Source organism: Mytilus trossulus, chromosome 8 (assembly GCF_036588685.1).
Source record: "Mytilus trossulus isolate FHL-02 chromosome 8, PNRI_Mtr1.1.1.hap1, whole genome shotgun sequence".
In the NCBI taxonomy this organism is placed as follows: Eukaryota; Metazoa; Mollusca; class Bivalvia; order Mytilida; family Mytilidae; genus Mytilus; species Mytilus trossulus.
In genome coordinates this window covers 16,039,874-16,065,172 of record NC_086380.1, presented here as the reverse complement: position 1 = coordinate 16,065,172, position 25,299 = coordinate 16,039,874, and the positions used below count along the sequence as shown (strand labels likewise).

General features: G+C 32.0%; 1 protein-coding gene across 1 annotated transcript; it reads right to left on the bottom strand.

The window, feature by feature from the left end:
• On the bottom strand, positions 1-24,217 carry LOC134680608 (collagen alpha-5(VI) chain-like). Its single transcript, XM_063539715.1, has 16 exons — positions 24,090-24,217; positions 16,790-16,808; positions 14,773-14,982; positions 12,290-12,697; positions 11,120-11,194; positions 8,607-9,041; positions 7,829-7,966; positions 6,976-6,999; positions 6,469-6,486; positions 4,832-5,266; positions 4,237-4,371; positions 3,593-3,619; positions 2,776-2,971; positions 1,753-1,988; positions 1,405-1,539; positions 1-566 (listed from the first exon to the last, which is right to left on the bottom strand). The coding sequence occupies exons 1-16, from the start codon at positions 24,123-24,125 to the stop codon at positions 304-306; spliced, it is 2,790 nt and encodes a 929-aa protein (XP_063395785.1). The 5' UTR covers positions 24,126-24,217; the 3' UTR covers positions 1-303.
• Positions 24,218-25,299: the final 1,082 nt, after the last annotated feature.

Here is a 25,299-nt window from a genome sequence, read left to right as displayed (position 1 = left end):
CATTTTATTCAAATTCATAAAATTTTTCTATGCCAACTAATTGTCTACAGGAGAAATGCCAATGTAAAAATAGACAAACAGTTATATACAATTAAACAAAATTTACAAACATAACAAAAATATCATATATTGAATTTAAGTTCTGAAAGAAGAAAAACTATGATGTAAGTTATAAAATATGACGACAAACTAAGGTATAAATGTATATGATAATGCACATTGTAATTATAAGTTTCTAAAAGCGGACACTGTTGTGCATAGTTCGACTGATATATCTAATGTTTCATTCTACGTTATAAAAGTTTAATTTTGCCTGTCAAGTCGTCGTTTAAGTGCCTTCTCTAAAAGAGACAATATATCTTCTTGATTTAAATTTTCCTTTCTACTTGCTGCTTTGTTAAACAAGTTATTTCTCCTATCGTTTCCTCTTCCAGCAAGATTTTCAATTTCATTTTTCAATTCCTTTTCTTCGTTTTGATTTCTAAAAAACTTCCTTTTAGGTCCAAATATACCGTTTATGCTGTCCGAGTCTATAAGTGGCTGTACAGGCCTGACTGATGGGTTCACTAAAATATAAGAATCATTAAATAATATTTTCATTTTCTTTATTTGAAAATGAGTATAATGCAAAAACTAAATAATGATTACCTAACCTAATTTTTCATATGTTGCTTTTTTATTTAGATATTAGAAATCCGTAATCATATAAATTGGCTAATGTTTGCTTGTCAGACTCAAATACATAAAATATGATGTTCGCACTTTTGTTCTGACATGAACTATTATATTTGATATACTACTCATACATGTATATGTTGAAAATACACAAAATACCAAGGTTTTTCTCCCCAAAGCTTAGGTAGCCTTAGCTGTATTTTGCACACCATTTCGTATGTCTTAGATTTATAATGATCTCCAACTTTAATTTTTAAATTTTGCCTTAAAACTGTTTTAATAAGAGAGTTATAGATGAGTCTTGGAGTCTTGTGTAGACGAAACGCACGCGTCTGGTGTAAAAAATTGTTAACCAGCTGGTATCTTTGATGATTTTATTCTAGTGAACTTTTTATCATCGTGGGTTACGACACTGGTATATATCTAATTCGAAATTTTGTTTTGTCAATTCTAAAAGCCAACGAAGCTTTGTTTACTCGCGCTTTTCTTTGTTTTTAAGTGACTTGTACACTTAAGGCTGTATGCTGAGTGAAAATAATCACAAAAAAAAAATAATGTCCCATGCTAATTTTATATTTACAGCAAATCTGCAATCTAACAATCTTTGTTGTTAACCAGATCCTATGAGACTGATTTTTTTTCATAATGCAATGTAACAGCGCGTACGTATTTAAAGTTTATAGGGCAGTTCATATCTTTTATATAATATTTTCAGGTAAAAATAAATACCCGTGCAGACTTTGGAGGCAACAGAGTTCTGAATACTTTCTAAGGCACTATAGTCTTCAACCATGAATGAATGAAGTTCTACTGGATCGGAAGACATGGCTTTAAGTTCATCTTCATCCAGATAGTGACCAACACCTAAAACGATAGAAGCATGTGTTATTCATGTCAAAATCAATTATAAACATAGTAAATCATAGTTATAACACAGTCATTTAGTAATTTTGATTAAATTAGTATTGTTCTACCCGAATATGAAACTAGTATCTTAATCATATCATTTCATTCCTTTGTTTTAAAATGTTTTATAGGAGAAAAATAGGAGAAAACAATCCAACAACATATAATTACCTATTGAAAACATGATTATTCCTGCGTCCTTTGCCTTTTGAGCATTTATTAGTGTGTTCGTAGGGTCTCTAGACCAGCCATCCGTTACAATTACAACAATACGTGGGACATCACCACGTGCACCTGCTTGTGCCGTAAAACCATGTTTCAACACCTCCTCCAAGGCCAAGTGTGTGAAGGTCAAACCTTGTGTATAATGGACACCATCTATCGCCTTGTCTAGCTCTTCACTTGAGCTGTTTGTATAGAAAATGAAAATAATTTAACTAAAAGCAATATGTTCCACCTTAATGTGACTTATTTTGATTTCTAATAGATACTTACTAACGCTGTTAATAAATCTTCTAGCACAATAAATAGATGAAAATATTTGAATGAAAATACATTTCGGTTTTTAGCGTATTGGTTTTCTTTGGTAAAGTTCGAAAATACAGAATCTTTTCATACAAATTTTGAATGATAAAAAAGTATGAAACAATTCAATATTTGAAATAAGGCAGTTTTTTTTTAACTGACCATGATCGTCGATGGCCGAATGGTCTAATTATTCCAACTTATATACCAATAAGCATGTCAACACCGATATTTTGAGTTCGTTTTCCACACTTGGCAGGTGCGCTCGAATCTAATCTAAATTGACTAGGACTGTTGGTTTTTCCTACCAGAGGTCGGTGGTTCTTTCCGGATATTTTGGCTTCCTCTACCGATAAAAACTTACCACTAAGAAATAGCACAATAGTGCTGAAAGAGCCAATTAATCTAGTTTGCCGAACGAAAATTGCGTATTCAAATTTATACATTTTACGACACGGGATCACTAACATGTAACTGATGTCCTTGATATGTTTTCTTATTTTCTGTTTTTGGATATTTTGTCACAATCAACTTTTTATCAGAGAAACATAGTCATTTTTATTTAATGAGTTTAGTTTTGTATATAATTCTGTTTAAAACTTTAAAACTAACCCTGCATGGCTATGACACTGCATGATTTTAATATTGAAAAATTGTAAAATATAATACCTGTATGCTTTTAGGGGAAATTCCGTTTTTGATGAATTTGAGAATGTGACAAGTCCAATCTGTATCTGGTCTGTACCGATTTCAAAATTACTTATAACCTTTTTCATAAAGCTTTTAAGCTTTCCAAAGTCTGTTATACCAATACTTGTAGATGCATCAGCAATGAAAATAATATCTGCCTTTTTGTCAATACAAACTACAAGATAAAACACAAATAAGAGGGTCTAGTTGAGGTTTACATAATATATAAAAAAAAAACCTGGAAAAGTGCATAACAAATGGCTATAAACGTTTTAATATCTAGAACATCCCCCCCCAAAAAAAAAAAGTAGAAGAAGAAGACAGAATTATAATTGAGTGCTAAAATATATAAAAATAGATTAAATCACTGATTTCATATTTATTCATGGAAAATTAAGGAAAATATTGTATATTAACCCTTGCTTAAAAATTATTTTTTGATCTGCATTCATGTAGTCAAATTGGGTTTATACTGGTTGCAATATCGTATTACGCCAAAACATGTAGATGTGTTTTCTAACTCAATATATATCCCAAATGTCATTCCAATGCTACTTTAAACAAGTGACCGATAAATTGAGCTACGAAATATAGATTAAAAAAAATAATCAAAATTAACGAAAAAGAATAAGTGAAACAATATTTCGCTTGTTAACCATGCAATAAATCAGTTTAGTCATATTTTTCAAGATAAGCTAAGAAACATCGATGATGATGCATTAACCCGCTTGTGCCTTATAACAATCAAATTCTTGACAATCAGTTGTAAAGACTTTATTATCACTTTTATACTCACCCTCTGGTGCTGGTTTCGGTTCATCAGCTACAAGCAAAACAATAATACATATATACTGCGAAATGATTTCTATACCATGCTTTCGAAATGAGGATTATGGTACTATATGTAGAGCTTTTATCTCAGTTAAACTAGACATTTTATAACTTTTTAAAGGAATGTGCATTTGATATTTTGCACCAATATACTAACTTGATAGACCTTTAGTGTTATGAAAGATATCTCTAGACGTGATATTAGCAATTTCATTTTCCTAGATGCTATTACGAAGGAGAAAATTTAATAAATATAAGAACCACCGCAAAAACCAAAGGTGAAATAGAGGAATTGAAAAAAATCCCTGAACACTTAATTAAAAGTTAGACATGTTGAACAAGTCTTTTTTCAATAATTTTTAAATGCCAACATTTCCTCGTTAGTAAGAATATACAATTTGGTGTAAAAAAAAATAAAAAGAAAATGGCCGACATTTCATCAACATTTTCTGATCTATACTCAAATCAACTAGGTGTCTGTTTTACTGTAAATGATACCTATAACTAATATTACTTTTTAAATTGTAACACATGTCTTTCAAATAGCTAGGTTGCTGTCAATTGACATGAACTCTTTTCCTAATTTAGATAACATTAAATTGTACTGACCTGCGCAGAGCCTTGTAGTAAGTTGACTTCTGATGAGTGGAAGTGAATCTTGACTATCAACATGGAATTGGTGATCTGGTACTGGTTTTGAAACAAGCTTAGATAACTCGTCCATATTAAGATACATTCCGACACCTACAATATCAATAAGTATTAATCAGATGAATAAAAACGTCCGGTTTACATCCCTTGCTACTTTATAAGAACACATATTGTGTGTCTGGTAAAATTGTCATCACAATCCACACAGTTCTAGAAATAAACAGCACCAGCAAAACACATTTAAAAGAGAGAAAAATCTGGCTTGATTTCGGAAAAGTGTCTTATTCGTTCGCATACAGTGTTTCGTGTTTCATCGCGTAACAAAGGCACAATTGACGATGCTTGCATGGAGGGAACACTTAAAAGTAAACTTGAGCATGGCTAATCGATATAAAACTTATTACAACTCTTAGACGATTTAAGTTGAAATGCAGTGTCTGCTCATATAAACCAACAACTATGAGTTCAAACATTTGATAATGAACTTCATCGACCCCACATTCCAGCAAGGAGCCCAGAGAGAAAGAAATATGTCAATATTACATTTACTCACCTATTCCGAAGACAATATAATCTGTTTTCTCCCTCAATCTCTCTATCGCCTTCATTGTATAAGAACGTCTGGTAGATACACCATCTGAGATGAGAACTAATATATGAGGGACATTATCTCTAAAGCCATTTTCTTTGGTCGATACTTGTACAATTTTATCCAATGCCAGATTGAGGAAGGTGTTACCCTGCATCCATCTGGCACTTCGTATAGCAGCTGCTATGTCTGCCTTGTTGTCATGCTCATTGAAAAGGAATTCTATTTTAGTACCACTAGCAAACTGCATAAGGGCAATCTGTGTTTTGGTTTGACCGATGTCCATCTCGTCTATGACGCTGATTATAAAATCAAGTTCTTTGTCAAAGGTTTCTTGGTTGTTGATACTTGTAGATCCGTCAAGTAAAAACATGATGTCTGCAATGGTTTCCTTACACTCTAAAATAAATAGGAAGTAAAATCATGATGTCTGCAATGGTTTCCTTACCCTCTAAAATAAATACGAAGCAATATTATGATGTCTGCAATGGTTTCCTTGCACTCTATACTAAAATTTGTTATAAAGTTATAAATACACAAGCCGGGGGAAATTTATTTCGATTTCTTTAATATATGTTTCTACAATTTATAAAGGAGTAGGTCCGGTAAGGACTCATTTTGGCCTCAAATTTCAGTTTCATCTGACGAAAGATTTTGAACACTTTTTAAACACTTAAGTGTCTATTTCACTTGATTCAATTAGTTTTTGTGAAAGATTTTAACTGAGTTAGTCATTAAAAACGATCCGATTCAAGTTCAAATATGAAAAATCTCTCAAATATGCCAAAAAACGTCACTTTTCAGATGGTTTTTGTCAAAAATGAACGTGGCCGCATCCGTGTTCATCCATAACCTTTGTATATGTTATATATTATCATAAAATACAACTTACATTTCAATATTAAGGATGAACACGAATGCGGCCACTTTCGTTTTACACGGAAACCGTCTAAAATTTAACTATAAGGATAGAATTTTGAAGATTTCAGTAATTTAGCATGAGTTAATGGTGCTACAACCCGATGTATGTGCATTGTATTGTCAAAAACAGCCCATATTAATGTAGCAGAAGCATTCAACTGTCCAATAAATAACTAAAAGTTTACATTTTAACAATTTTGTAAAACTGGTAAATTTTGGGGCCAAAAAGGGGTCTTACCGGACCTACTCCTTTACTAAAACACTTTATTTTGTCTCTACATTATTAGGTCAGATCAGAAGATTATGGTGTTAAATGTCTGATTACTTGTACAATAATCAACACCAAACGAGCTACCATAACAGTATATTCGTCCTCATAAACAAGGGGAAAATGAAGATCTATTTTTAAACGGACTCATCAATAAAATTTTAGTGTATTATGTTTCTGGTAACGGTCGGTGGATGTTTCGTTTGAATATGGTTTGTAAGTCAACAATGAGCAAAGTCAAAACTGTGTAGAAGTCTATAAAACGAAACGACTGAAACGAGAAAACCGACGGCCTGATTTTTGTGAAATTGTTTCATGTAAAGTATAATGTAGTTATCACATTGCATATTTTTTCACTTTCTTTCAAATATTACATTTGAACAATTTATACTGTATATTAAAACATACTAACCTTCATTTTTCTGTGGCTCTGAAAAAAATAAAAATAAAATAGAAAGTTCAAATATTAATTTAAATTTAGCGCAATTTTATTCACAAAACCTACCTATAGAATCCGATAAAAAGAGTGAATTTTTGAAAGCATGAAAAAGTGAAGAATATAAATATTAGATAAAAGATTGGAAGGTTTAGGCAGTCAATCTAGATAGCGAATGTTAAAAAATTGAGAGAGTAAAGTATTACAGACATACACCTGGTTTAGGTATTGTGCCTGTTGTTATAAATGTCAGCTGTTCACCATTAGGCTCTCTTATGCTGTTATATCATTATTTTGTCAATGTTATACCTCGTGATTACCCAATATTCATAAAACTCTTTGTTTGTGATTGCTCGATTATCATAGTTAAATACTACATACATTTGTATGCTGTTCGGATCGTTGAAATTCGCCGAAATCAGACAATTCAATTATAACTGACTACTATTAAAATTTGCGTTTTTTATTTAATTTTATACTCACTTTCTTCGTCTGTATCTACAGCATCTGAAAAATTATAAACTCTTTAAATATATGTAAATACTTGTTAATGAAACGTAAGATAAATAGATACGTATCATTCTGATCGTGATCAGTTTCAGGATTTTACTATAACTGAGCATAACTCTCCTTGTGTTTGCAATGGACATCACAGAACACATGCAATTGAGTTAATGTCAAAAATATCGGTTCTATTTCATTTAATGCCGAAAAATAATCGAAATTGGAAGTATTTGAGAGGATTTTTAAATAAAAACTTGCTATTCCAAACAATTCATCTTTGTTAAATTTGAAACATTTCTCTGTTAGATATATTATATAAACTAAAAAATGTTAGTAATGAATAACCCACAAACAATACAAAAAGGTACAGTCATGTTTAAGTGCTCTTCCGCCAATTTCCAGACTATAGATGAAATATTTATACATTATATGTAAATTCATCAATCGAACTAAATTCCCCGGTTTGTTTTTCTGCTTTGTACTGATCTTCTGAGCTAAGCTGATTTTTTTTTTAAGTTTGAAATTATATTATGTTGTAACACCACTGTCTCAGGTTAGGGGAGAGTCGAGACCTTAAACTAAACAAGGTGACGGTCGATTAGAAATTTCAAGTTGGGGAAAATTTATGCAAAAATTCTGTTGATCTATACAATGTAACTGGCATCAGTGTTCTTTGGTGTATATAAAACAAATCACGGCTCTTTTGTGTTTGACATCTTTGTATTTCTATTTATAGTATTATGTAAACATCGAAGTACTTTTTATCGGAAATTTGCATGTGGTATACGTCAAATTAGATGCAAATCGAGAATACTTTTAATAAGATAAATACCTTCACATAAAACATCAACCAAGTTCTTCCTGATATCAACAAGTCGGTCCAAATTGTCAACTTCGAAAAAATGGTCGGGTGAAGTTGCAATGCTATGTAATTCTTCTAACATCTCATCAGTTTTATTTTCTCCAACCCCTGCATACGTACATAAAAAATACATTGTAATTGTACACACTAAAACGCATATATTATATATACTTTAAAGCGATATTTAATCATAATATTTGTATGTATACTTCTTAATCTTTCTAACAGCCATAAAGCAACAGAAAAGAAACAACAACAAAAACAACAACTAGTAATTATTACAAGGAAATCTGAAATCACCATGAGACTAAACGAAGCAATGATTTTGTAATCATTCCTTTGTTTGACCTTTCTTTTGCTGAAACACTTATCAATGTAAGTCAACATATGCCATTAGAAAAGAAAGCCTGTATGAAAACCGAATCATCATACGCCGTTCCTATTGATTTTAATGTTGCGTAGTCAAAACCAACTATAAATTCGTTAAATATTCAAATAACATGTTATAGCTACAATGCAGTATGGGATTTGTACATTATTGCAGGCTGTACGATGACTTATAGTTGTTAATGCCCATGTCCTTTTGGTGTCTTGTGGAAAGTTGTCTAATTGGCAATCAAACCACATCTTCTGTTTTTTTTAATTTATAATATCAAGTACAGCGGTAGAACAACTGATTATTTTCTCTGACGTTGTGATTATTAGCGCCTTGATAGTACAAAAGAAAAACTGCACTTAATACACGTACCAATAGCAAATGATATAATGTCTGTTTCCCTCAGCCTCGTAATAGCTTCTTCTGTCAGCGATGCTTTTGTAGACCCTCCATCAGTTAAAATGATAGCAATTTGAGGTACATTTTCTCTAGCGCCAAACACCGTGTTGAAGCCTCTATTAATCAACATGTTTATAGCTTTATTTGTATAAGTATCGCCTCCATCCCACTTCACCATAGATAATGCATTTACAAGATCTGTTTTCGTTGTGTGATCCCCTAAATGGAACTCTGTAGTTGCGTCTGTACTGAATTTCATAAGTCCAACCTGGGCTTTAGTCGGTCCAATTTCGATCCGATCAATAACTTCTCTTACAAACTCGAGTTCTTTTTGGAAGTTTTCGTATGTTTTGATGCTTGAAGACTGATCCAGAACGAAAAATATGTCTGCCCTGGCTTCATAACATTCTGTATGTGAGGAAAATTATGATTAAAAAAAAAAGAGATTATTGTTGATAAATGTTAAAATCATCTCCCTTAGATTGTAGACGATTTTGCTTGATATGCTTAGACTCTTAATTTTTTTTTCTGTCAACTTTTGAAATTATAAGTTTCAAAAACCTAAGGTTTCTACCGTATCTGGTGATGGTTACCATAGTATATATAAAGTATTGTTTACGTGCGCGATGTCTGTGGAAATCATATCATGTGTATGTTTTCAATTGTTCACAACTAAATAATATACCCGCAAGTTAGAAGTTTAGAAAAATGTATTTTTTTTAGCATATAATGCAATTCCGTGGTTTGGTAAAGTTTAAAACCAGAGAGGTTTAAAAAAAATTAAGACATAACCAGGAATGGCTGATAGATAAACCATATATAACTGATGGCACTCGTAAAAAATGTTTTTTAATCTTAAAATCAAGACATCCTTAACCAAAATCTTGTAACTATCAGATAATACTACGAAAGTTGGTTACCGTTCAAATAACGTCAACACTAGCTAAGTAAAACAAAATGATGGCTTAGTATGGTCAAATGTACATGATTACAAACAATGTTACCCTGAATTGATCTCACTCTGCATGTTTCTTTGATAACTCTTCTGTATGATATTCAAAGTTGTCATTCATAACAATTGTTAATGTGAAATGATGAAAAAGAAGCTAGGCTTATAAGCCTGAAACTTCTTGATTTAAGATTTGTTCCGAATGGACGTATTTTTCTACATGCCGTACGATAAATAAGTATACTACGATTCGGTATCTTAACTGAAGTGGTTTTATGCCTTTAGGCCTGTGTCTTAACCACAAATTGACGTTTACAAATGGCATTATAACAACATCATTTTCCGTTTGTATCATTAGTTGATTATTTTTTTTATTAGCTCACCTGGCCTAAAAGGCCAAGTGAGTTTTTCCCATCACTTGGCGTCCGGCGTCCTTCGTCCGTCGTCGTCGTCGTCGTCCTGCGTCCGTCGTCGTTACAAAAATCTTCTCCTCTGAAACTACTGGGCCAAATTAAACCAAACTTGGCCACAATCATCATTGGTGTTCCTAGTTTAAAGTTTGTGTTTTATTATCCGGCCAACCATCCAAGATGGCCGCCATGGCTAAAAATAGAACATAGGGGTAAAATGCAGTTTTTGGCTTATAACTCAAAAACCAAAGCATTTAGAGCAAATCTGATCTCGGGTAAAATTGTTTATCAGGTCAAGATCTTTCTGCCCTGAAATTTTCTTTGCTGCCCATAAATGGGTAATTTTATTGTTTTTGGTTATTATCTTGAATATTATTATAGATGGAGATAAACTGTAAACAGCAATAATGTTCAGCAAAGTAAGAATTAAAAAAAGTCAAATGACCAAAATGGTCAATTGACCCCCTAAGAAGTTATTGTCCTTTATAATCAATTTTTAACAATTTTCATAAAATTTGTAAATTTTAACTAACATTTTCCACTGAAACTACACGGACAAGTTCATTATAGATAGAGATAATTGAATGCAGCAAGAATGTTTAGTAAAGTAAGATGTACAAACACATCACAATCACCTAAACACAATTTTGTCATGAACTGTCTGCTCCTTTGTTTAATTCACATATACCAAGGTGAGCGACTCAGGCTCTTTAGAGCCTCTAGTTTGATTTACAAGCTAATCATAACTTTCAATGTATCATAAATCTATTAAATACGCATTACAAATTGTGGTTAAACTTTGAATATTTTCTTATGTTAAGGTGCACTAAAATTGATTTGGCTCGTTTAATTTTCATAAAATTTTGTCAAAGTACTTACTTTGACCCTTTAACAAAAATATAAAAAAATTGAAAATTTTGAACCAACCGTTTTGTCGGAAAAATTACACTGGTTATATAGCAGTTTGACAAACACCAATGTTGATTATTGAGAAGCTTAATATTCCCGTAACAACACAATGTAATAAAAACGTTTAGCTGATTTTACAGAGTTATCTCCCTGTAGTGTTAGGTACCACCTTAAGCAATATTTTGTTGACTATGTTTTGGCTAAATGGGAATACAAACCTTTTGGTTCTTCTTTTGGTGGTGGCGTAGTAGTGGTGGCCGGTGGTGGAGTAGTGGTGGCTTGTGGCACAACAACTGCGTAAGAATTCACAAAAATCATAAGTAAATAAATAATCTAGATTAAAATTAGTAACTTTAAACTATATTGTTTAACAAAGATTTTAATCATATCTGATCCACTTCAGCTGATGCAGTTCATACTTGATTGCTCGTCTAGTCCGTTTGTACAACCTCAATATTACAACAGACTTGAGTGTTTAAGTCGAGGACTTTTGCTATGCCCTACATATAGCACGCAGTACAGCTCTGGAATATCATTACAAGTGACCTGCTTAATAGTGTAATAGATATCCACCATTTTTTACATTAGAAAATGCCTGTACCAAGTCAGGAATATGAAAGTTGTTATCCATTCGTTTGATGTGTTTTGACTTTTGATTTTGCCTTTTGATTTTTGATTTTCCTTTTTGTATTTTCCTCGGAGTTTAGTATTTTTGTGTTTTTACTTTTAGTAGGGACCATCCTGCTCTTAATGTGTACATAGACTTTCATTTAGTTTTGTAGTAAAAGTGGGACAGTGCATATAATTATTCTATGAAGTGTTGGGTAACCACACCCAAGACTACAGTTCTCCAGACAGTGGAGGAAAGATACACAACAACAACAACAACAACATTGCTAGGTTTTCATCTTATAAAAAAATGTAAACTGAAAGTTATTAAGTATGAAAGTTTAAAAAACGGTATATCTAAGGAACATTCAAAACTTATGATAGAAAAGAAGAAGAAGAAAAAAACAAGTAAGAAAACACTATACACAGAAAACTAAACTGAGACTGTGAAATGACAAGAACACCATCAAATTCTTTTATATAGTTAAAGGAGAGATGCTATAAGTTCCTTTTTAATCAATTTGATATTATCAATGATTCTTTATGAAAAAATGGTGTATATGTCGATAAGAAAGTAATCCATCGACTCTTGAAAAAATAAACAGTTATTTGGATGGAGAGTTGTGTCAGTGGCACTCATACCACATCTTCCTATATCTATCTAGTTCGAGGCATATGGTGTACTTAAATCGTCTTGAGTGTAGAAAAGACTTTTTTGGACGCGTTTTTTATTGGATTGGGCATGTATAAAAATCGGTCAATCACATAAAGAAAAGTACCTTCACAAGTTCTGTCGATAAGCTTCTGTTTTATGTTGTCGGTGTTAAGTTCTTCAAAGTCATTAGCAGTAATGACGTATGTGGTATCCGGGATACTGGCCATATGTTTTAACTCCTCCATATTGACCCCGTGTCCTATTCCGATCGCAAATAGATGCGCAGGCAGATTACGGACAGTCCTAGCATCATCTAAAGTCTGATCTTTACCGCCACTTGGGTAACTATCATAACCTCCAGAATTAGTCACTCCATCCGTCAGTACTACAACGACATTTTCAACTTCTGGTCGTTCGCCATTGCCTGTAGCAAAGACTTGTTCATGTACCATTTGAAGTGCCTTATAGGTCCTAGTTGCATCACCTTTATCGTGCACTATTTCGTCTATTGCTTTCACGACTGCATCAGTGTCTGAAAAAAATACGTTCCAAAAGTATATTAGGGGACGACCATTTGATATTTTGGGGGTGCCAGGAGGATTTTGAAAATAAATAACTCAGCCTTGATAATCACAAAAATAAATGGTTTGTTCTGTGGTAGTTTGAAAATAAATTACCTGACTTGCAATGTATTGAAAATAAATAACTCAGCAGGTCTATAGCTTATTGGGCCTTCAGCGGTTCCAAAACCCTTCAATTTTTTTTTTGCCTCGCTCCGCTCGGCAAAATATGTTTGACAACACTTTTGAAAAAGGCTAGGTAAAACCAAACTAAATTAACTTTAATACTATGTAGTATGTATGTATGCAATATGTGTATATTGCTTGGGAATATAAATGATTCAGTTTGTTAAGAAAATTATAAAAATACTTAATCTAATTATACCAATTGTCTTTTATAATATACTTATAACTATGTATTTGTGTTTGGTTTGTCCTTTCTCACTATGTATTATCTTAAAATGTTTGTATATATTGTCCTCTTGTACACAAGTATGTGTCTGAGGTTATGAATGAAATCTTCAATCTTATAATTTCTGAAGGGGATAATGATCTACTAGTATTCTGATTAAATGGTACACAATGTCTCGACAATACATGTATTAATGGTTTACCTTTTTTTAATTGGTTATTGGATGAAGAGTTGTCTCATTTGGCACTCACACCACATGTCCCTATATATAATTATTCATAATCAGTTTACAAAAATAAATAACCGATCAAAAACAAATCCTCCTGCCCCCCCCCCCCCCCCCCAGAATATCAAATGGTCGTCCCCTTAGTCCCGTTCTTTACATAGTCTCCGTATTCTTCTTCATCAACATTCAATGATGCATTGAAACGTTTTTCATTTCTCTCGGAGTTGTTAGAAATGTTTGCAACGGTTGAACTTATAAATAAAATCATTCAATCTACAAGTTGTGGGACCTCTTATCAATGAATCGAGTTTTAGGCAACACAACTATAAACATAATTTGATAATTCGCCGTTTCAGAATGTAATTGCATTCTGGGAAATATTATCAAAAGTATACATCAAAACGTCGTGATTGGTTAAAAACGTCAAAACTGATTGAAATTCAACCAATGAAGTTATTTCCATTTCTGGATACGAACAATGCATTTTCACTAATGATATCCACAAGCTATAAAGTATGTATTGACCATAGTTAATGAGATTATATGAAATGAAATATGTTTACATCTCTTCTGTTGGTCTCTGTTGGTTAGTTTTCTTATTGGCAACAGAGCCAGTTGGCAACCATACAAGTTCTACTGATTTTTGTCTTAGACTAGAAGTTTGCTACATTTGTTATTTCCTATATATTATTTCCTCTACCCTTGGATCTTACAATGCAATTCAGCTGATCAAATATTTTGGTTCTTTCAGAGATATAAATAAAATAAAGTTCATATGTTTTCAACTTTTCCAACACATCATATCCTGACAAATCATACACATATTCCACCGATGTTAAAGATCAATAAATCATAGATTGAAGATTAAACTGTAATGTGTTATGTTTTAATTTAAGATCAATATCAGAGGCGGATTTAGGGGGGGGGGCAGGGGGCCTGCCCCCCCCCCTTTTGGAAAAAAATTGGTTGCTTATATAGGGAATCACTGAAGTGTGACTGGAGCGGGCCCCCTCTTAGGTCAGTCAGTGGGCCCCCACTTACGAAAAATCCTGGATCCGCCACTGAATATAGACTTTTAAAAAAGTATAGTCCAGATGCCGAAATATGAGATATTTAAAACATTAGAGTATTCATGAATTATTACCTATCCAATACTCTGACAACCATCAAGATTTAAAAATGTATCTGACGGCCTGAATGTTTGTCTGATAGTTACGGTTTTTACTTATATACGATGTCGGAACATATACAATTTCCACTAGATTTGTATTTAAAGACTCTCAGTTTTATGAGGCGAGACAGATAATAAAGAGTTGTTGTTTCGAAGAAAATATAAACTGGATAGGTCAATAACTATTTGATGCAGATGTGTCAAAATTAATCATAACTGCAACTTTTATATATTGTACCTTGTCCTTGATTGAAATCAAATACTAATTTAACATCTTTGCTGAATGTTACCACTGCAACACGACTTTTGTCGATACCAGAACCAATGTTCAACTCACTGACCACATCACGGACAAATTGTATTTGACTCGGAAAGTTGACAATCCAGATACTAGCCGATGTATCGATGGCAAATACAATATCAACTGGCTTGCTGCATTTTGTCAATGCTGAAAAGTTATAAAATACAATTATAAATTTATAACTACTTTATAATCCGTAAAATTATAACTTTTTTATTTGATATCATTATCTATACATATATATTCATATAAAACATTGTTTCCAGTTAAAAAAAAATAAAAAAGTAAAATTGCAAACTGTCAGTTTCTACATTATACATTTTACAATGCTGAACAGATACATGTACTTTATAACATGCACTTAAGAACATCTGGATTTAAATATGTTAAGAAGTGTATTGTTTTCAATCAACTTTTTGAATACCTGAGTCTTCACCATTAGTGATAGAGAAATTATATGGAACAGTAGGCGTATAATAAAGAATCTTTATTTTATGGAACAGTGTGCGTATAATAAGGAGCCTTTAATTTATGGAACAGTATGTGTATAATAAAGAGCCTTTATTTTATGGAACAATATGCGTATAAGGAGCCTTTATTGTATGGAACAGTATGCGTATGACAAGGAGCCTTTAATTTATGGAACAGTATGCGTATAATAAGAAGCCTTTATTTTATGGAACAGTATGCATATAATAAGGAGCCTTTATTTTATGGAACAGTATGCGTATAATAAGAAGCCTTTATTTTATGGAACAGTATGCGGTTAATAAAGAGCCTTTATATTATGGAACAGTATGCATATAATAAGGAGCCTTTATTTTATGGAACAGTATGCGTATAATATTTATTTTATGGAACAGTATGCGTATAATAAGGAGCCTTTATTTTATGGAACAGTATGCGTATAATAAGGAGCCTTTATTTTATGGAACACTTTGCGTATAATAAGGAGCCTTTATGTAATGGAACACTATGCATATAATAAGGAGCCTTTATTTTATGGAACATTATGCGTATAATAAGGAGTCTTTATTTTATGGAACAGTATGCGTATAATAAGGAGCCTTTATTTAATGGAACAGTATGTGTTTTATAAGGAGCCTTTATTTTATGGAACAGTATGCGTATAATAAGGAGCCTTTATTTTATGGAACAGTATGCGTTTTATAAGGAGACTTTATTTTATGGAACAGTATGCGTATAATAAGGAGCCTTTATTTTATGGAACAGTATGCGTATAATAAGGAGCCTTTATTTTATGGAACAGTATGCATTTTATAAGGAGCCTTTATTTTATGGAACAATATGCGTATAATGAGAGCCTTTATTTTATGGAACAGTATGCGTTTTATAAGGAGCCTTTATTTTATGGAACAGTGTGCGTTTTATAAGGAGCCTTTATTTTATGGAACAGTATGCGTTTTATAAGGAGCCTTTATTTTATGGAACAGTATGCGTATAATAAAGAGCCTTTATTTTATGGAACAGTATGCGTTTAATAAGGAGCCTTTATTTTATGGAACAGTATGCGTATATTAAGGAGCCTTTATTTTATGGAACCTGTGTATGCGTATAATAAGGAGCCTTTATTTTATGGAATATTATGCGTATGATAAGGAGCCGTTATTTTAGGGGCTGTCGTTGGTTGCTGCCTGTCAAACAATGTATTTGTTTTCAGTCATATAACAGGAAGTTGGTTTATTCGTTTGAATTGTTTCACATTTTGTCAGGTCTGGGCCTTTTGATACAACTATAAGGTATGGGTTAGCGTATTTTTTTAGGCCGTATGGTGACCTATAGTTGCTTCTATCTGCTTTAGACTCGCGTCTGTTAGTTGGCGATTATACCACATCCCCTTCTTTTTATAATGACTTATTGATCTGATAACACTTTTTAGGATAAAAAAAACGTAAAAATATTTAATTCTTTTTAATAAATTATTTGTGCTTACCTCCTCCCGTCTGAAATATCTGAAAAAGAAAAAAAGTTCACCAAGTACACTATTATAATTTATCGTAATGAATTTTTGGTCTACTTAGTATAGTAAAATCTGTGCCTCTGATAGGTGCCTGGCATTATGAACAACACTTCCTCATTTTCGTTATAAACATAGTTAAATTTTGGCTTCAAGTGCTACATTACACAATTGATAAAAGCACTTTGTAACCAAAATATTACCTACACGCGTACGTTTTTACTGAAAATTTGTGTGGATTTTATTTCTAGTTTGTTATGAAATGAATTCATTTAAAGGAGTGGGTTCAGTAAGACCCCTTTTTGGACCCAAAATATAGCAGTTTTACCAAATTGTTAAAATGTAAACTTTTGGTTATTTAATGGTAAGAAAAATGCTTCTGCTACATAAATATGGGCAGTTTTTGACAAGACAATGCACATAATATCCTAGCATCATAAAGTCATGCTAAATTACTGAAATCTTCACAATTTGAGCATTTTAGTTAAATTTCAGACGGTTTCCGTCTAAAATGAAAGTGGCCGCATTCGTGTTCATTCATAATACTAAAATGTAAGTTGTATTTGATGATAATACATAACATATATAAAGGTGGAGGATGAACACGGATTCGACCACTTTCATTTTTGACAAAAACATCTAAAAAGTGACTTTTTTTGGCATATTTGATAGATTTTTCATATAATTTAATCTTGAATCGGAGCGTTTTTAATGACTTATCAGTTAAAATCTTTTACTAAAACTAACTGAATCAATTGAAATAGACACTTAAGTGTTTAAAAAGTGTAAAAAAAACTTTCGTTCGATGAACCTGAAATTTGAGGCCAAAATCCGCCATTCCGGACCTACTCCTTACAGTATTTTTAAAATGTTATTTTAATATGATCATTGATTTTTCTTCTAACAAACAGCAGTAAGCTCATGTCCTCATTAAACTGGTAGAAGTTTAAACTGGTTTTTTTCTTCTTCATGTAAATGTATTTTTTTGTACTTTATATAATAATAAAAGTTTTATTCTTTCATTTTTTATCTATCTATGATTGGATTAAGTTTCTTAAAATCCACAAAACAATCTCTTTCACAGTAAGTTGCAATAAACCGTAAGGATTTGTTAAAATGTAAACAATTTGAGTGTTATGTAAAACCTAAATCCAAGTGCAATAAACAGGTATATTATTAACAATTCACATACACAAATCTCGTGTTTCGTTCATATGATACATCTAAAAGTCACATACATTTGAATTGGATTAAAATGTCAATGAACACACCGGTATCTGACACTACTGGCATCACATTAAACTCACATTTATCTGTTTTTACAATAATATGATAGTTACATTTTTGTACTTGCGTAGGAAACAAAAGTGCACATTTCATTTCGATTTTTAAAGTTTTCCTCATCAATAAATGTGTATGATTGATATGGAACAATGAGAAGCTAAAACGCCAAAAAAAAGAAATGAGATTTAATTATGATGTTTAGCGATGGTGTAACATTAAGGATATACGAAACACTCTCTTCGTCTGGAAATCTGCCTTCTTTAATACTCATGTTAATTAATCCTTAAAATTCAAACCAAAATAATCAAAACTTAATAGAATGCCCAATCTCTTTAATCAGTCTGAAACGTATTTGTATGTCTGAAGTTAGAGAATATACTTTCAGCATTTTTCAGCACTTTAAGTCTTGAAATACTGTATCATGAACACTGCGAATTCTTTATAATAATTAAAATGTTAAAATGCAGTATCCTGACCTTTTTGATTTGTTTTATATTTAGGTTGATGTCTAATTGGTATGTATCTCACTAATATTTTTTTCATATAGAAATGAATAAAAAGGTCCAAATATTCTTCAACACAACCCAGCGCATTATCAAACAGTCAGTTAGGTGTGAATTTCTGCTTCGTGTTTTATGCCACAATGTGTATTTGAGATGGGAAAACAGCAATAAAAGCATGGTTCCATTATGCCGTGCTTTGCTACAGTTTTTGTTAAATGCGTGTAGGAATTTTGTGTCATGGATGAATATTGAAATGCTATATTTCATGTTTCCTCCAGATTGTAGTTATAAAATGTGGGTATACAAAGTGTTTAATCATTCTGAATTCATACTTTTTTTGTAGAGATACGGCTCTAAAACTTTACTTTATAATTAAAGCATTTCCATACCCTATTTTAGAACATGTCAGTTGACAAAAGCTTATTTAAATTTCTTGTAATCGGTGATATATGTATTTTAAATAAGTTAACACCAAAGACACTACATGTAACTATATACACAGTGTGGCATTTAAGGTATCATGTCGCGTATGTGTGCTATTTAAAAAAAGGTAAGAATATCTCTAGTCTCTTTGGTATCCCTTTATTATCATCTATATCTACATTTCTGCTCGTGGGCTTCCTTACTTTTATTGAATTATTTGAAAAAGTTTTCGTTTTTTTTTATTATAAATATCATTAGAAGTCGGTTTCCATTATTGTGTAAAATTGGAATTGCAATTTTTTTCGTCATGCATTCAAATGAAAGTGATGGATATTTCTATTTTGAATTAAATGTAACCTTTATTAGCAATTAAACAGTGTGTATGAATATGCCATGTATATGCATTTATGCATAAAATTTTGAAGGAGACAAATCGTCTTATATTTTGAAAATTTACTTAAATTGAATGCGCGCTTATATTGTAAAGATGTATAAACATTTTACTCTCAAATTATATTTTGGTTTTAACTAAAATTATCTTTGACAAATTTAGGTGTTTTTAAAAAAAAAGAACGACAAACGCAGACATGGATCATAAGTTGTTCTGAATATCAACAGCGTTAAGACTGTATCCGAGGGAACATTCTAAATTTATTATATATAGCAATATCTGCATGTATGGACGAATAGATTTATCGCCGTAAACAGGTTTGTTGGAATTCTATAAATTGTATGCATCTTTTCACTCCTACATTAAAATTCAAGTCACGTACCGATTTAAATATTTTAATTTTTCATTCCTATGACGATTTTCAAGGTTATATATTATTTGTATCATTTCAAAGGTCAAAAGAACCACGAAATCGATTCTTTCAGGATTAATAAAAGTTCAAGTGCATTTTCGATATTGAATAATACAATTTGTAACACCAAGAAAATGTGTTCAGATATGAAAAAAATAAAAACATGCAAAAACACGTGTTAAACCTAAAAAAAACCCTTGAAATTGAGTTTATTAAAAGTTTGAAAAGAGCCCATACTTGTTATCTTGTGAATGATTGTATATCAAGGGAAAAAACCTACATATTTAGTATACGATAACTCTTTGATGTTAAACGTCTATCCCTACAGGTCTTTGCTGATAGATGAATTTATAATCAGTATAAAAAAATGTCTAGTTAAAGATTATATCTAACTTTTAAAATGACTTGTCAAATTAAAAGGTCAATGATCATTCATAATATTTTTTCGTTATCCGTCTTAAAATAGCTGAAAAAGATATTACCGCAATTTTTCATCCTAGTATTAAAGATATTTTAGCATAAATATAAGAGATATTGAATTTATCATTAGTTCCCGGTAAGACGGTTGTTATATGGACCAACAACGGCTTTCCACATGGCGCATTTGTTCAATATCTATAGTTTTCTGTGTTGTAATCTTTTGCATTGTTACTTCTCTTCTTTCTGTTATCTTTCAAGCTGTAATTATCGGTTGAAAAAGGCTGAACCCATCAAATCGATACTGAGCAGAAAAGTAACAAACAGAAACCCTAACCAGACGTGGGAGGGAATTTATACATCCCTCACAACAAAAAAACGGCATAAAGTACAGATCGTCACAGTGACTGACAACTGCTAGTTCAAAACCAACAGAAATAATAATAAAAAATAATGTATTTAAGACTAAAATATCAATCAGTAAACCTTCAAAATCCAACGGATTTAGTGTAATGACGGTATATAACAGTCAGACAAAAACATGAATGTAAGAGTTCGTATAATAGAGACAATTTTTTTAAAAGATTGATGGTAACAGGTTATTTTTCTGTTGAAAAAAATATATACATGAACCTCGGATGATGCAAATACTTCGGAAAAACGTTTACAAACATGTGGATAATTTCTTCATCAAAGGTTATACATTAAATAAGTCGTGGGAACGTTTTAAACTTTTCCGAAAATGTATAAATTCATCATCAATCAAAATTCCTTTTTGAATTGTTAAGACGTGACAATACGATTATATAACATCATTAAATATCAATTTTATTGATTTTCTAGGTACAAGTATTTCAAACATTTTAATATTGTTTGTTCAAGTGTAAAGCATCAAACCTCTTACATTTTATAAGTGTTTTGCATTCATCTTTTTTTAATCAGATTGAAATCAAACGATTAATGGTATCTACTGCATACTCAGATATCCTCCCCTGTGCCGGATCCAGAAATTTTAATAAGTGGGGGCCCGATGACTGCCTAAGAGGGAGCCCGCTCCAGTCACGCTTCAGTGATTCTCTATATAAGATTCATTTTTTTCCCAAAAAAGGGGGGGGGGGGGGGTCGGACTTCCTGCCCCCCTAAATCCGCCTCTGCTCCCCAATCTTTAAGTTAAATGGTTGTTCCCTTAGTAGAAATGGTTGTTCCCTTAGTAGAAATGGTTGTTTCCTTAGTAGGTTGTAAAAGGAGAGCTATGAAAGGTTTTTTTCTTTCACTCCGGGACCAGCCAATCCACCAAGTCGACTAGTGCAAGCTCCGATCAGGCCATTCTACAGTTTCCTTAACTCTACAGTATTACTTCACTTGTACATTCAAAGCAAATTTTTTTTTAAATGAATCCTCCCTACCTTTTCCCATCTAATGAACAAAGAACCCAGCTCTAAATCATACGTTGAAAATGTAGATGCAGTTTGAAATCAATTTTCTTCTTTTTTCCTTAAGACCAACCAGTCTATTGATTGGACCAGAGCTAACACCAGTATGAATGTACCGGTTTACTGAACTCTCATTGTGTGAACTATGAAGTATTAGACTCTACATGTATCTTAAATTTTGAAATTTTAAGCAAAACATTTGTAAGAAAATATATCATCTCTTTCTTTTTACTTGTCTTAGACAGAATCCAGCTACAAATTGCAATTTAAAGGTGTCTGAACATTTTTCTCTTAATTTGATTGGTTTGAGTATTACTTTTTACATCAACATCAGTGCATGAACGCCAATTAGTTGGACCCGAGCAAGCACTGACACCGTCATGACTTTACAGGTTCAATGAACTCAATATGATAAAACCTCGCATACATTTAACAATTTAATATAAAAAGCAGTACATTTGTTAAAAAAATAATCCCCCGCTCTCTCCTTTCTATCTAATAAAAAGGATCCGGCTCTAAATCATACTTCAAAATTGTGAAGGCATTTTACTCTCAATCTCAACATCAGCCAGACAATGATTTATTAGACCAGAGCAAACAACTACACTTACACAAGTGTGCAGGGTTCACTGAACTCTAAACGATAAAACTTCACATATATTTAACAATTCAATAAATAAAGCAATAAATTTGTTCAAAAAATGAATCATCTCTGTTTTTTTCACATCTACTGAAAGGACTTCAGCACTAAATTTTACGTAGGCTGTTCATAATATGACACAACAACGCGACTATTAATCGAGTTGCTGTGATATATATCTTTTTAAATGAAAGTATAAATGTTTTGTGTAATGGATAGACTTTAAATGGTAATTATTGTGATCTTTATCTGAGGTAATATAACAAAGATAGATGAATGAGATGAGTGGGGAGGAATGTGGTATTATTTTTCATTTCTTAAAGTTTACCTGCCAATTGGCTGTCATTTTTAACATTTAAATCAAAATCTCATATAATTTACATAACTGATTTAAAGCTAAAAACCTTGCGTTTTGAGTCAAAATACATGCAGCGATAAATGATATTAATGAAAAGACCATAGGTTCTAATACTGGCAAGATACATATAACGATTTATGATAAATCAAAAGACCTTAGGCTACATTCTGCCAAAATAAATTATAAATCAAGATATCATCTATAATAGTCTGTGAAAAAGCATAAGCCTTTTTCTTTGAGAGTACTTGAGGTATAATCGGCGACTTTTGTTGATAAAAAGCATAAAATACATTGTAAAACGATAAATAAAATATAAAATAATTTAACAAAAATATTGAACAGACCAACCATTACCACCATCCGTACATCATGATCCGATTATTCAGATAAATAATTCACATACAAAGACCAACAACACATGAGCCGGATAGCTCGATACATATGCATGCATACAATATGTTGGGTTTATACCAGCTTAATGTGATTTCCCATTTTTGAGAGGCGGTAAGTATTTTAATTCGCCAGAACATCGTGAAACAAACCATTTAACATATTAAGTGAGCCTTAAGCTAATCATCCGCATCATCATCATCGTCATCATCATCATAATGATTACTTCTTATAAATCAGTTGTTTCTAATTATATAACAGGGTGGCTTGCACAAGAACAATTTGGGACAATATTTTACGTTTTTGTTGGAGAAAAGTCACATACCGTATAAACAAAGAAAACGCAATTCGGGCGAGGAAAATGGGGGGCTGGGGTGGGTGGGGGTGGGGGGGGGGGGGGGGTGGGGGAGTGGGGGAGTGTCAATCAAAAATTACAAGTCTAATTAAAACATAATATCATGACCAAACAATCAAAATCCGACTGAAAGACAACAAAAGACAATAACAAAACACTACGCACAAACCCTTCATATATCCAGGGTTAAGTGCCCCTGAAGATTAAGTATAGTTCCTGTCCTATAGTGGCACATGTCATGCTACTCACAAATGAGGATTTACAATTTACAATTTACAATAAGGAACACACTTCTCCAAAAAATAAAAAGTTGCCGCGCCAACAACTTAGCTCAATTGAGACAACTGACGATACCAACAATAGAAATATAAAATAATATTTAATTGCAATTATGAATATATGATGCAATTGCACAAAAGTAAAGGGAACACAAACTTCAGAATAAATTTATGATGATGGAATTTGTTTGGAAAAGAAATCAAATTTAATATTCCAGAACTTATATAGATACTACAATACAGAATTCTGTCGTTGACTTCGAAAAATTCAGAAGTTTAAAAAGAATGGAAAAAAAATAAAAAATAAAAAAAAATAATGAATTACATAGGATTTTTTCTTAGTTCTTAATGTAGCAGTTTAGAATAGTATTATTAGAATATGTTTTACTCACCAAAACGGAGAAAATGCAACAAAATAAAAATCTCATTTTCACCGAAAAAAAAACCTGCTACAGTTTCTCTTAACAGCTGACTGAAAAGTGACAAGTATCTAATTTTTCTTCATCTTCTTTAAATTGCAAGGTTGACAAACTATCAAATTTTAAAGGGTCACAAAATGACATTGTATTGAATTACCGATGCAGGTAAGTAAGGACACTGGTGCAGAAAATCATAGGCGTATCTATCAGACGAAATTCTAATACATTTTTTGTACAGACAAGGTCAATATCTGAATAAAAGTATACTCCTTATTGTGAAAGTATACATATTTGGTTATATTGAAAATAAACAGGTGATCATATAGTACAGAAACATTAATTTGTTTTGTAGTAGAGTTATGCAGTTATGCAATTTATATAATTGCACTTGGTACGTGTAGGAGTCGTTTGTGTTGAGAATTGTTTTTTGTTTACTTTAAAATTATTGGCGAGTTTATAGACATATTAAGTTTACGCAATCGTAATAGCAACAATAAGTTTCTTTCTAAGCTAACAACTCATGACAATAAAGTCCCCAAACGAAGTTGGATACACTCTTCATTCTCAAGCAACTGAACTTACCCGCGATAGATCTCAAAAACAGAAGGTTGGATAGCATAGACTTATAAAGCGAAACATGACTTTGCCTTTTTGAACAAATCTTTTCTTCTAGTATGCCTATTATAGCGTTTATTTGTATAAACAGTATCTCATAAGTCTTTATAGGCTGGGTATTGATCCTTTTTTATGATGTTGTTCCGAAATGTTATCATAGATCAATATGTGACGCTTAAATAAACTATTATGTAATTTATATTATTGCACTTATTAAGTACGCGTGGGAGGAGTTTCTTTTAAGAAATGAATCTTGTATATAATTTAAGATTGTTGTTGAGTTTATAAAATCAAATTTAACAGCATGGTGATTATGCAGCATGAAGTTCTTTTCTCATACATTTGTCATATGCAATTAACAATTTCATGACCATAAAGTCCCCGAAACGATGTCAGTAGCGTTCGTCCACCTAATTCTACTTCTCTCAAGCACACAAACTTGCCTGTGACAGATTTTTGAGACAGCCGTTCGAATGAGCATCCGATTTCAGAATTGGCTAGACTATGCATTACCTCTCAGACTGTCTATCATTGTAATGGCGCTAGAAGGGTTCTCATAGCATACACA

Bases quoted from the DNA above. Each gene is read 5' to 3' on its own strand.
- LOC134680608 (XM_063539715.1), bottom strand. From the start codon at position 24,125: ATGAGATTTTTATTTTGTTGCATTTTCTCCGTTTTG. The intron at 4,372-4,831 runs GTGAGTAAATGT...TTGATATTGTAG, and splicing joins TTATATTGTCTTCGGAATAG to GTGTCGGAATGTATCTTAAT. The intron at 1,989-2,775 runs GTATTATATTTT...CTATACAAACAG, and splicing joins TTTCCCCTAAAAGCATACAG to CTCAAGTGAAGAGCTAGACA.